The sequence below is a fragment of the Octopus bimaculoides genome, chromosome 1, assembly GCF_046866305.1.
Source record: "Octopus bimaculoides isolate indiv1 chromosome 1, ASM4686630v1, whole genome shotgun sequence".
NCBI lineage: Eukaryota > Metazoa > Mollusca > Cephalopoda > Octopoda > Octopodidae > Octopus > Octopus bimaculoides.
In genome coordinates, this window is record NC_142928.1 from 148,611,274 (window position 1) to 148,624,458 (window position 13,185).

Consider the following 13,185-nt stretch of genomic DNA (forward strand, 5'->3'; position numbering starts at 1 on the left):
GCTGCAGTCTGTTTGCCATATGTGCCGAGGTCTATGGTCCATTTGCAACCAAAAATGTCTGCCATGGATGAACCTGTGGAACTTTTTAATTTTTACCAGGTGGGGTATACAGTTTCACTATACAACAGAAATGAAGGAAAATTTTTATACGTAAGATATAATATACATATGGGCTATTATTAAATGTGAAAAAAGATCAAAAGTGGGCCATTTCAAAAATAAATTACTGATCCCTGAATTAACAGATGAAGTGCATTTTCATATGTACTAAAACAAAAATGATATTAGTATATTCTCACTAATATATAACCAAGTTGAACTATCATGAAGATAATAGAATATAAAAAAAAGAAAGAAAAAACATTCAATTGTTATTTACTTTTCTCCACACTACTAAATCAATGATTTAGTATATTTTTATAGCAATTAGCTTGCTAACAATTCAGCAAGATATAGTATGGCTACACTTTGCTAAAGAGCTATCAATAAAATGTTTCTTTGTACTTGTCAATGAAAAGCATGATGATAGTCAGTGAACTGCTACAACTTTCGACGTCAAGTGATATTAGATCAAACAGGTACAAATATGAGACAGGAAAGGGAAACAGTCCCACTGAACTAATCTCTTGTGTGCCAGGTAACAGCATAATAGATTAAGTCACAGTACACTTGTCTCCTTGTCTCTTGAATATATTTGTAGTACAATTTCTTAGACTGTACTATTTATATCTCTATAAGACAGTTACCTAATGTAGCAGTTTTAAATGCCATACATAAAAAATTATATATTATACACACCAATGTCAAACATTGCCGTATGTGTCAGGATTCCTTTCTTGGATCTGTATATTGTTATTAGAGGTCTATGGTCCATTTGCAACCAAAAAACGTCTGCTGTGAATGAACTTGTGGAACTTTTTACTTTTTACCGGGAGGGGTATACAGTTTCACTATACAACAGAAATGAAGGGATATTTTCATATGTAAGATATAATATACATATGGGCTTGATTTGATGTTAATTATCTACAATAACCCCATAAATCAAATTATGAGTGATTTAACAACTAAAATTTCCAACATTGAGTGATTTCAAAAGTTGAACTAAAGTGAAGGGGAAAAAGAAAAGAATGACAATGGAAGACAGAGATTGGGGAAATAGTGAAGAACAAGAAAATTGGGAGAGCCAGGTTTAGAGGTGTAAGGTGGAGGGATAGAAAAAGCAGTGTCCCTCTCTCTCTCTCTCTCTTACAGTGGTGCATATCATTAGAGAGTTACTAATGGTAGCTACATGTTTGGAAGTAAAAAAAAAAGTGGTGGGTGCAAGTCATATTCATTGCAATGGTCAATAGTGAGACAGTTTTTTTTTTTTTTTTTTTTGTTAAAAGTATTCTTTTCAACTGTCTACAAACACGGCCAGGCTGAAATAATTAATGCATTCTTCCAGGAATGAATAAAAAATTCTCAAACTTGAGGAGATAGGCCCTCATATATGGATTCTAATGGTGCAGGAGCCCACTTGCCATGGGGCAAGCTGGCAACTTGGCCAGTCTGTCACTGGATAGTAGTATCAAAGTTAGCTGGTAAGGGAGAGTACAAATAATAAGTAAGATGGTCATGAAATGCAAGTGACCTGAGATAGAGGGAGAGATGGTTAGCAGCACTGGTGGGTAAATGAGGAGGTGCATAAGATACCAATATAATCAAAGCAATCCCTCACTAATTGATTTTCTAGAAGTAACTGACAATTTCTGTTACCCAGATACCCTGAATAGTGAGGGATTGCTTTGATTATATTGGTATCTTATGCACTTCAGGGTATCTGGGTAACAGAAATTGTCAGTTACTTCTAGAAAATCAATTTCAATACAAAAATGAACAAAATACAGCAGTAATCAGAAGCATTCTGACACTAACCATAAGGAAGTAGTGGGATATCAAATTTCTTTTATTGAACCTCAATACTATTCACTCATGGTTCAATCAGATATGTTGATGGCCTGAAATAAGTGACCTAGTTCTATAACTTTTTCTGTTTCTTTGGTATTTGGTTTGTTTCAGCTCTGAAGAATATAGCTTAGGGTGGTGGTTTCCTATATTTTCAGTTAGTCAACTGATTGACAAAACTGAACCATGAACACACACAAAAACATATCTGAAACAGCTGCAAGCATACAATGAATAGATAAATGTATGTAATCCAATATTTATGTCTATTTTATGCATCACTCAATATAGAACCATATATTCATAAATTTGACTGGTGATGGATGATGATTTTACATTACCTGGAGTACAATACCAATCACAGGACTTTTTTGTTAGTCTGATCTCTTTTTATCTACAGAGAGTTCAAGACGTATTTTGCTTAGATTACTAATCCCTCTTTGTTTTGCTATATATATATATATATATATATATATATATATATATACGTGCGTGAGTTGTCTAAGAGACCTTAAGTCAGAGACAAGATGCATTCATGTATCTGTCAATAGAGTGTGTGTATCATCCAAATTATATAGTATTATATATCCATCATGGCTGATTTTACCAATCGGTTTCGCGGAAGAAATACAATGGAGTGTTAGGTAACAATCTGATTACATAACCTTACACTCGTCAGAAGTAACCAAATTGAAAGGGAATATGGCAACTGGTCTGTAGTGTCGGAGGTGAATTGGCACAACCTGTCAGCAGCTGCTGTGAAAAAGGGTGGTGAAACGAAAAAGGGCCAGGGGATTAGGTTAGGAGTTATGCCCCTTTGTTGGGTATTCTGTGAGACTGGTAAGAGTTATCTTAAAGCATTTGTAAGGGAAGTGTGCATTAAGTGTGGTGCTCCAGTGGAGATGGGGATTATTTCCAGTGTTGTAGGTATATATGGCTCTATTCATTGGTCTGTTTTCTTTCTGTAAAGGATAAGGTCGTGGGAGGGGGGATCAGTTTGCGTGCGGTGTGTAATGTGTGTGTGTGGGGTACAATAAATGTGATGGGGTATACGTTGGGAGCAAGGAGACAGTCTCTTTTGTAGGGTATCTGCCTTATAGGGGTATGCATGTGAGTGCATGGGTGCATTGGTGTGTGCTTTGGTCAAACTCTTTGCCAGGCCCAAGGGTATAAATCCATACATGTGCGCACACACACACACACACACACACATACACATCCACACAATATAGGCATATCAATACATCCATACAGATATGTATATACATACATACAAACACACACATACATGTATGTGTCTACATACATACATATATGCACACACCCATATACATACATATATACATACACACATATACAAATACATACACATGCACATACACTTACGTATATATAGACATATATCCATAAACACACACATACACACACACACACACACACACACACACACACACACATATATATATATAGGCGTACGAGTGGCTGTGTGGTAAGTAGCTTGCTTACGAACCACATGGTTCCGGGTTCAGTCCCACCTCATGGCACCTTGGGCATGTGTCTTCCACTACAGCCTCAGGCCGACCAAAGCCTTGTGAGTGGATTTGGTAGACAGAAACTGAAAGAAGACCGTCGTATATATGTATGTATGTATGTGTGTGTGTATATGTTTGTGTGTCTGTGTTTGTCCCGCCCAACATCACTTAACAACTGATGCTGGTGTGTTTACATCCCCGTAACTTAGTGGTTCGGCAAAAGAGATCGACAGAATAAGTACTAGGCTTATATATATATATATATATATATATATATATATATGTAAGCCTAGTACTTATTCTGTCGATCTCTTTTATATATATATATATATATATATATATATATATATATATATATATATATATATATATATATATATATATATATATATATACATATATACATATATATACATATATACATATATATCATATTATGAACATATATAACAGATTAAAAGCAATTCAGAAATCTAAGCAGTTATTCTATATTATAGATGGCCATGAGAAAGAAAGGAAATATTTGTTTTATAGATACAGGCATGGCTATGTGGTAAGAAACTTGCTTCCCAACTACATGGTCCTGAGTTCAGTCCCACTGAGTGGCACCTTGGGCAAGTGTCTTCTACCATAGCTTGGGCCAACCAAAGCCTTGTGAGTGGATTTGATAGATGGAAACTTAAAGAAGTCAGTCATATATGTGTGTGTATGCATGCATCTTTGTGTGTGTATTTTTCCCTCCACTACCACTTGATAACTGCTGTTAGTGTGTTTGTGTATTTGTAACAGCAGTTTAGCAAAACGGACCAACAGAATAAGTACCAGGCTTTAAAAAAATAAATCAAGTACTGGGATCGATTCATTTGACTAAAAATTCTTGAAGGCGGTGCTCCAGCATGGTCACAGTCATGAAATAAGTAAAAGGTAATATGTTTTCAGAAATAATTGAAGACATAGTAAGAGTAAGCATCTTCTTTTCTTAACTTGTTTCAGCCATGTTGGGGCACCATCTTAAGTCAAAGAAATGGCAAATAATAATTCTCAGCATAAATAAATGGTTCCCCATTTTCACAAAGGATAAAGTCGATTACACTGATTCTAATACTTGACTGATATTAAATTTAAATATTTTGAAAGGATGACAACTGAAATAGGCTTTGACAGGATTTGAAATTAGAAAATGGAGGGAAATAATTTAATACTACATGACCTGTCCAGCATTCTACTAATCATCTACTGTTGACAGAGTGTTTTAAAATAATGTTTTTACCTTTGCTCATTACACTAGATATGTTAGCCCCTACCTAAATATATATATATATATATATAAAGTCAATTTGTCACGGCAAAGTGGCAGTCCTACTTCTTAGCCCCAGGAAAACATCTTTTCCCAAAAGGTTTTTTCTGTGCCTAAGAGGTAGTAACATCATCTTGAATAGGACTGCCACTTTGCTTTTGCTTTTGCATAATTAGCATTTTTATTAGACCAACCTAATAATTTAGGATGGCAAAAATGATGCCTATTAACAAAAATGGCTGCTGTTTCTTTATGTATGGGTGGATCAGATTTATTTTGGTACGGTACATGCAGATGGGTGTTATCATCATACAGTGGAAAAATATCTGGATTCAAACGAATAAATACTCTGTTATTGCGAAAAGACTGAGCTGCCTAATAATTTAACATGCAGTGTATGAATATATATTACAGAAGGTATCTTAGGAAATACCCATTATTTTAATTATTTTAATGTGCCTTATCAATGAATGTTTTTTCAGTGGATGTTTTTACACTCAAAATCTTCACTCTCTCAATCACTTTAGATTTCATTAGACTATACTTTACTTAGAAGTCTAATAATACTAAAATATATCTGGAGTAGTCATTGTTCTTGTCAAAGATCAGAATTACTCACCACTGCTATCCTCATTCAATTTTTACTTAATTTAAATTATGGAGTTGTCTCCCTTAGTATTTTTAACAAAAATTATCTTTAATGTTAATGAATATTCTTTTTATTACAGGTGTAATTTTAATTAATTGAAAATATCCAGAATGTCACTCTATTATGGTAGCTATGTAATTCCTTAAAATAATAATAATATAATTCTAATAATGTACATAGTTAACAAACTTAGCCAAGTGATTAAAGTGTATGCCAAGTGATTAAAGTGTATCTTTCTCCTCTTCAAAGGGATAAAAATCAATCATGAGAGAAGTGTAATCTCAGAAAATACAAAGCAACAAGATTAAATACTTGCTGAACTAGTAATAAAAAAAAATTAATCTGGTCACACAACTTGCTAAATATAACATGGATCACTTTCCTCCTCTTTTCCTTACACTCTCAGCTATTATTCCTACTTTCTCCAATCAATGTCTCTGTTTATTACCACTATATCTCTATCTCTCTTATTCACCCTTGTAACCAAGGATGGCATAACACTGAATCAGTTTATATTCAAATCATTCCTCTATTGCTAGCTATCACTCTTTCTATCTCTCCTATTATTCCCTCTCTTATCACTCCTTATCGACATCTATCACTGCCATTCGTTCACCATCACTCATTTCCATTACTGTCCATCACTCGCACTTACTTTATTCCCTATTCTATTAGTTATTGTTAGCATCCATCACTTACTCTCCCTCAGTCGTCGCTCTCTTTCTCTCTGATCACTCTCTCAATCTCAGTACTTCCTCTTCTATCACCCTCATATCTCTTCTAACCTGCTCTTTTTCCCGATCATGATGCACTTGTTGTTTCTAATGAATCCACTAACTAACAGCTGTTATGTAACAATCACTCTCTCTTTCTTTTTTCAATCATTCTTATATTATTCTCTCACTCTGGTTCTCTTCTATTAATCTTACCTCTATCAACTTCATACTCTGATCCTCTTTCACCATACCCTCTTCTATCTGAAGAGGAAAGGTTAACCCTCCTGTGCTGCTGAACAAACAAACAGAAACTATGTAGGGTAGTGAAGACAGCATAGATCTGATAGAGACAAAACAATCATTCTGACACTGGTGTGATGAAAAAGTGCAGCAGTAGATTGGTTGGTGATAGGAAGAGCTCCTAGCCATGCCAAAAATAGAAAGTATAATTTATTAGTGTAGTAATTCTGAATAAGAGCTAACTTGGACTATGACAACCCATTCAACCTATGCTCATTGGGAAAAGCAGATGTAAAACTGTTGTAATGTAATTTGTTACGTACAATAAATAAGATAACCAGACAATAGTAAAAACAATGTAATGAATTAACAAATCTCTTTATGAACCAACAATCAGTATTCCTAGTGAACTAACCTTGCGACTTCACTGTGAACTAACACGAACTTCACTCAACTCCGAACTCTAACTTCTTGAACTCACTCAGATCATTACTATTTATACTTTACTCAGACCAGCCTATCTCTCACAATGGGGCATCGTAACTGTCATCACAACATCTTCCCTTTTGAGATTTCAACTACTGTGAGGAAGTGGAATTTCTTTTATTCTTTTTTCCTTTCCAGCACCATTCCCTCATTTTTTTTCTTTTCCTTGTACTAAGCACTCATGTTTTTTTTTTGGGGGGGGGGGGGGGGGGGGGTAACAATTTAATATCTTTTTTTGTTTAGGTATTACTTCCAGATATTCAGCCTGTTTTCATTTTCTGAAGCTAGTTCTATGCACATAACAAGCATTAGGGATTGATAAACATTAGGAATTGGTAAGTGTTAAGGATTGGTAATTGACTGTCCTGCTCATGAGGTTGGTTGGTGATGGTGACCTTGGTGCAGGCGGTGCAGAGTAGAATCATACTTGAAACTTGAAGTACCAAAGAATTGAAATCAAACTATTTTGATCCATACGTGTAACTCTCAATAGAAAATTTGAGTGCCCTTCTTTCGTTTGTCCACTCATTCGTGTATATATATAAATATGTGTGTATGTGTGAGTCTGTGTTTGTCCCCCCCCCCCACCATTGCTTGACAACTGGTGTTGGTGTGTTTACATGTCCGTAATTTGGTATGTGTAGTGGTGTCATATGTATAATTTTTTTCTGGGGGCGTAGGTATATATAGCTGTGTTCATTGGTCTGTTTTCTTTCTGTAAAGGATAAAGTTACGAGAGGGGTTTTTTTATGTATAAATGTATGTACATGTGTATGCATCTTTGTGTGTTTGTATGTATGTACATTATGAAATCAACTTTTGCTTTTGTGACACAGTCTAATCTCTCTAATATCCATCACTCAGGGCTTTGTCACATATCCTTTTCATCACTCATCTGTGTGTGTGTGTATGTGATGTGCATGCACATGCACACACACACACAAATACACATATTTGTGATACAGTGTGTATTAGAAAAGCTAAGACAAATCTAAAAATAGTTAAACTGCAAATTTGAAGCTTTTTGCTGTGAAGCCTCTTATTCTTTTTGCACACACAGAAAACAAAGGAACCTGTTCCTACAATTTCATAAGTAGATCATTCATCAAAGATAAATAAGTATCCTTCATTCCTATCCCCAGGAAGAGAAATTACGGCAAGAAGTTATATTTGTTGTTGGCACTCCATCGCTTACAACGTCGAGGGTTCCAGTTGATCCGATCACCGAAACAGCCTGCTCGTGAAATTAACGTGCAAGTGGCTGAGCACTCCACAGACACGTGTAGCCTTAACGTAGTTCTCAGGGATATTCAGCGTGACAAGACTGACCCTTTGAATTACAGAATTACAGAAACAGGAAGTAAGAGTGAGAGAAAGTTGTGGTGGAAGAGTACAGCAGGGTTCGCCACCATCCTCTGCCGGAGCCTCGTGAAGCTTTAGGTGTTTTCGCTCAATAAACACTCACAAAGCCCGGTCGGGGAATCGAAACCACGATCCTATGTCCGCAAGTCCGCTGCCCTAACCACTGGGCCATTATGCCTCCACAAGAAGAAGAAGTTATATAAATTAAGTACAAACTAGAACTTAGCTTCCATGTCTAGGTTAATTTGCACGGTGCCTGTTAATTAGTGGCATGATTAAATAATTAATAAGTAGCTACAAGTTCTCTTCTTGGCAGAGGCAGACTGAGATATTAGTCCTCTGATGAGTGGTCAACGAAATAGTGAAATATGTGTGTGGACAGACAGACAGTATGAGAAGTTCATATAAATAAATATCCATATGATTATTTACATGTATCAATACAGGCATACCGTCGGGTTTTGTTTCCTCATAACTTTCAGAAAAATGAATAATTTTTAATGAAATTTTCTACAAATATGCTTCAGCTGGTGTAGATTACAGTTATATCAGAATTTGCAGTGAAAAATATTTTCCGAGTGTGAGGAGAGCAGTTTTGGAAAATTCACACGGTGATGAGTGTCAGCATGTATGTGTGTGTGCTCACCAGTTTTTTTTTTTTTCCTTTATCATTAAATTCTGATATCCTTGTGGCTAATGTTGGTGGCCTACTCAGCTTGGACGAACTTCATGTCTCCATTGCCCTCGGAGTGAGAGCTGATGTATGCACGGGTTTGATGTGTTATTGTGGCAGGTTCCTTGACTCCACAGGGCTCCATGGTCTTTCTTGCCGCCTGAATGCTGGTAGCTTCGTGTGTCATATGGAGTTGAACCTGATACTCAAGAGGAGCTTGGCCCAGACAAACATCCCCTAACACGTACATACTAACACTCATCACAATTTTTTTTCTGAAATTTCAAGTTGCGTTTTATAGATGTGTGTGTGTGTGTGTGTGTGCTCGCGCACGCAGCTACCAATTCTTTTTTAACATTAAAAACCGTCTGGATTGTCCAGATATGATGGGAAAAGATCAAACGGCTTCACCCTGTGCCCCTGGTTGCGAGGCAGATGCTTTGTCTGGGATGTTACAGTTAGAGACTCCTTTGCTTCTTCTCACATCCTGGATGCTGCGGTCAGGATGAGATCCACAGCTTCTATGGCCGAGCAGAGCAAGATCCTGAAATGCCAGCTACATTTTCCATCCTGTGGCATTCAAAACTTTTGGTGGGTTCTGACCGCTAACAGCAGAATTCCTGTCTTCACTGGCAACTCGCCTAGCGGAGGTAACTGGTGAGACTCATGAGGGCGCTTGGCTGTTCCAGCGCATCAGCTTTCACCATCACCCACGGCAACGCTGCAAGCATGCTTCAATAGCCATTAGAGAGGTTTCCCAGCGCCTTCAACTTTTCAATCTAAAGTGGTGAATTGTTTTGATTTTTTTTTCTTTTTTCTTTCTCACTTTTTTTCTTTTTAATTTTTTTCAGTTGTGTTCTCTGTTTTGTCCAATTGTCTAATTTAATTGTATAAAACTAGATTAATGAAATAAGCAGTGTTACATCTTAATCTACACCATCTGAAAGGATTACATATATTGGAATTTAATATGATAAAAAAAAAAACAAAAAAACTGGTGAGCACGCACACATACATACTAACACTCATCACAATTTTCGTTTTATAGATGTGCGTGTGTGTGTGTGTGTGTGTTTGCGCGCGCGGCTACCAATTCTTTTTTAACATTAAATTCCAATATAATCGTAATTTAAATTTGAAAGATATTTGTAAAAATTCTATTAAGAAATATCCATTTTTTTTTTTTTTGTCCTGAAAGTTATGAGGAAAGAAAGCAACCTCATGTGAATTTCCCGAAACCCCTCTTCTCATCCTTTGGAAATTGTTTTCATTACAAATTCTGATATTATGGGACCCTATCTATCTATCTATCTATTGTATAAAAACTATTTACAAAGCGTAAGTTTGCGGTCATATCATGCTAATTATTTAACATCGCGCTGGTCATTTAGTCCCATGTCAGCCTTGATCCGGCAAACCTATGATCAAAGACATTCCAACAGTGACCACTTAACCTTTTGCTGGGAAATATATTTCTAGGAATACGTTCTCCTATGTGTGCTTTTTCCAAATAGGTAGGGTGTGAAAAATGAAAGATTTTTTTGCTATTTTTATTAGGTCGAAAGACCGCGAGGCCGCTACATTGTACATATAGTTTATAATGTAACTGGAATATACAGAAAATACTTAGATCCTTGTTCTTTAATCCTACGTCAACTATAATCCAGCAGACCATCTCACTTTTTTTTTTTTTTTGAGAGAGAGAGAGTATATCTTGGACTACGTAATCTAATGTATCCTTCCTATTGTTTAAGATTATAAGGCGCGATTTGAGTAAAATTTGGCAGCTACATTTTTTAACATTTAACAAGTCGAAAGACCACGTTAGCGGATTATCGTTTACGTCTCTCTCACTCCACCGCAACTTTGTTTATATTGATAACTAGACAACTGAACAATATAATGCGTTTTCCCATACGCAACCATCCTATGTACGGTATAAGATAATTAGTACTTGTACAAAGTACATGCAACTTTTCTCGCGATTATATTTATTCAAGATTTGCGGTGATGTGGCTAAAATGGATAACGACAATATTATATAACCTGAAGAAGCTAAGGATAAAACGAAAAAGTTAGCGTGTGTAAAACGATCTAAAGAAGTAAAAATTACTACTCACCAGTAGAACAACTTGGAAATAAAATTCGCTTTCATCATCGGATTAGGGTTATAATGCTGCTTTGCTTTCTCCATGCTGTCTGTCTATCGACTGTTTTACCGATAATGACGACAATAATTTTCTTTTCTCTGTTTTTCTTCGGAGGATTTGGGGGAAGTTAGAGTAAGTGAATGCTTTATCGTTTCTTTATTTTTTTAATTTAATTAATTCATTTATTACAGTTTGTTGAAGTAGGAGGACAATGATGATAGCAGTTTTCGTAGAATATTTCTGTTTCCATATGATTTACTTTGGAACTAAACTGAAGTGGTTTGCTTATGGTTAGCCAGATGAATGATTGAGGACCTGATACAGCCGAGTGCAGGAATTCAATTGTCATTTCCTTTGTTGTAGTTGTTGTCATTAAGCAGTTAGTAACACAGATAAGCTAAATTTAGACAACAGTTTTTTGCGAAAGCTTGAACGAACGATCTAGTTATTCCCTGTGAATGTTTATTACCTTTAGGAAATTATTGATTCAGTGTAGCATGTGTCACCTTACAATCAAACGTTGATTGAAAGCAGTTATTAAAAAAGCTGCAAACCCTTCGCCGTCGGCAAAAGTACAGCACCTCCCACAAAAATTCGTCTAGAGAGAAGACGCACACTTAAGGCTTACTTATTTGTATAAAGCACCCGAGATGAGAATGGAATTATTATAAAAAAGAAATTTAATTTAGTATAAGTCCAATAAAATATTTTGGATAAATGTTCAAGTATCCAATATCTGTTTATATTTTAAATTAATCTGACAACTTGGCATGAATATTTTCAAAAGCTTCTATGGATGCTTCGAAAGTTACTTAACAATTATGTAAGGACACCAATATGTAAAAGAGAACTACCCTTCTAAACTTTCATTGTTTTATATGCAGGCTTTTTTTTTCTTGTAAGAAGAGTAATGAGTTATCAATAATAGGAGTAGATCGCCACTATTTTATTTCATATTTGTAAAAAAAATATCGTTTGAACACTTCAGATAATTTACTAGGCCTTGGAGGGATTAAAATCTGTTCTGTTTTTAAAGGTTTCACATTTTAATGTAAATACGATTGTTTAAAAAGTAATAAAATATATGGAAATAATTTGTTGTTTTAATATTAAGTATTATAAGTATTAAAACTGCACCGTTAATTTTTTTCTTACTTTGTTTTTGTAAGCATTCAATATATAAAATAATCGATATTTAAATTTTGGGTTTTACTTGTCTAATTATTAGCACCGTTCCATGCTATATCTCGTACAGTCACGCTCGTCAAAGGCCATCGTTACTTGTACACCTACCAAATAAAAAAATCTCTTTGTTGACAAAAATTCGTAAAGTGCGTGGGTGTACTGTGAGAAGGAATGAGTTTTGTGTCTGTTGAAAGTTTTCTTTGCAGAAATAAGGGCACTGCCCAAAATTTCGGAATTTACCTCTCCTCGCGGTACACTAACTTAATCCAATATTACTAATGTTTTTAACTGGTTTATTTTACTTCGGACACAGACTAACACTGGTTTCTTTGAACTAATTTTTTAAAAGTTTTTCTATGTATTTACGTACGTATCTACCTACCTACTTACATACATGCATACATACACACACACACATACATAAATACCCAGTTGTTGATGTTTAAATTCCAATGAAGGAACCTTGGATCCTTCGGTTAGAAACCAGTTCTTTCTCTATTGGCAAGAAATCTTGAATAATGACATACATCTATCTATCTGAGATTCTTATTTCTTTATTGCCCACAAGGAGCTAAACATAGAGAGGACAAACAATGACAGACAAACGGATTAAGTCGATTACATTGACCCCAGTACGTAACTAATACTTAATTTATCGACCCCGAAAGGATGAAAGGCGAAGTCGACCTCGGCGGGATTTGAACTCAGAACGTAACGGCAGCCAAAATACCGCTAAGTATTTCGCCCGGCGTGCTAACGTTTCTACCAGCTCACCGCCTTCATCCATCTGAGATTTTTATGTGAATAGATCCACACACTTGGGTGTATGCATCAACAGTTCAACCAACACCAACTTATCCACACGTTCACAAAACCCAGGAACTCGCTTAACTCAAACAGTCTTGTTACTTTGCTAGCAACCAGCTTGAACTTTCTCATGAAGAACTT

The 13,185-nt window shown here is 35.7% G+C and overlaps 1 protein-coding gene across 3 annotated transcripts in view; it reads right to left on the reverse strand.

The window, feature by feature from the left end:
• The window catches only part of LOC106883579 (ATP-binding cassette sub-family C member 4), a 151,740-nt gene extending 139,167 nt beyond the window's left edge, over window positions 1–12,573 (reverse strand). Inside the window, exon 1 of one of the 3 annotated variants that reach the window (XM_052971336.2) lies at window positions 11,023–12,573. In XM_052971336.2, the coding sequence (XP_052827296.1) occupies window positions 11,023–11,096 (74 nt within the window). In that variant the 5' untranslated portion in view covers window positions 11,097–12,573. The remainder of the gene's footprint in view (window positions 1–11,022) is intronic. The other 2 variants (XM_052971338.2, XM_052971339.2) reach the window with 2 other exon arrangements.
• Window positions 12,574–13,185: the final 612 nt, after the last annotated feature.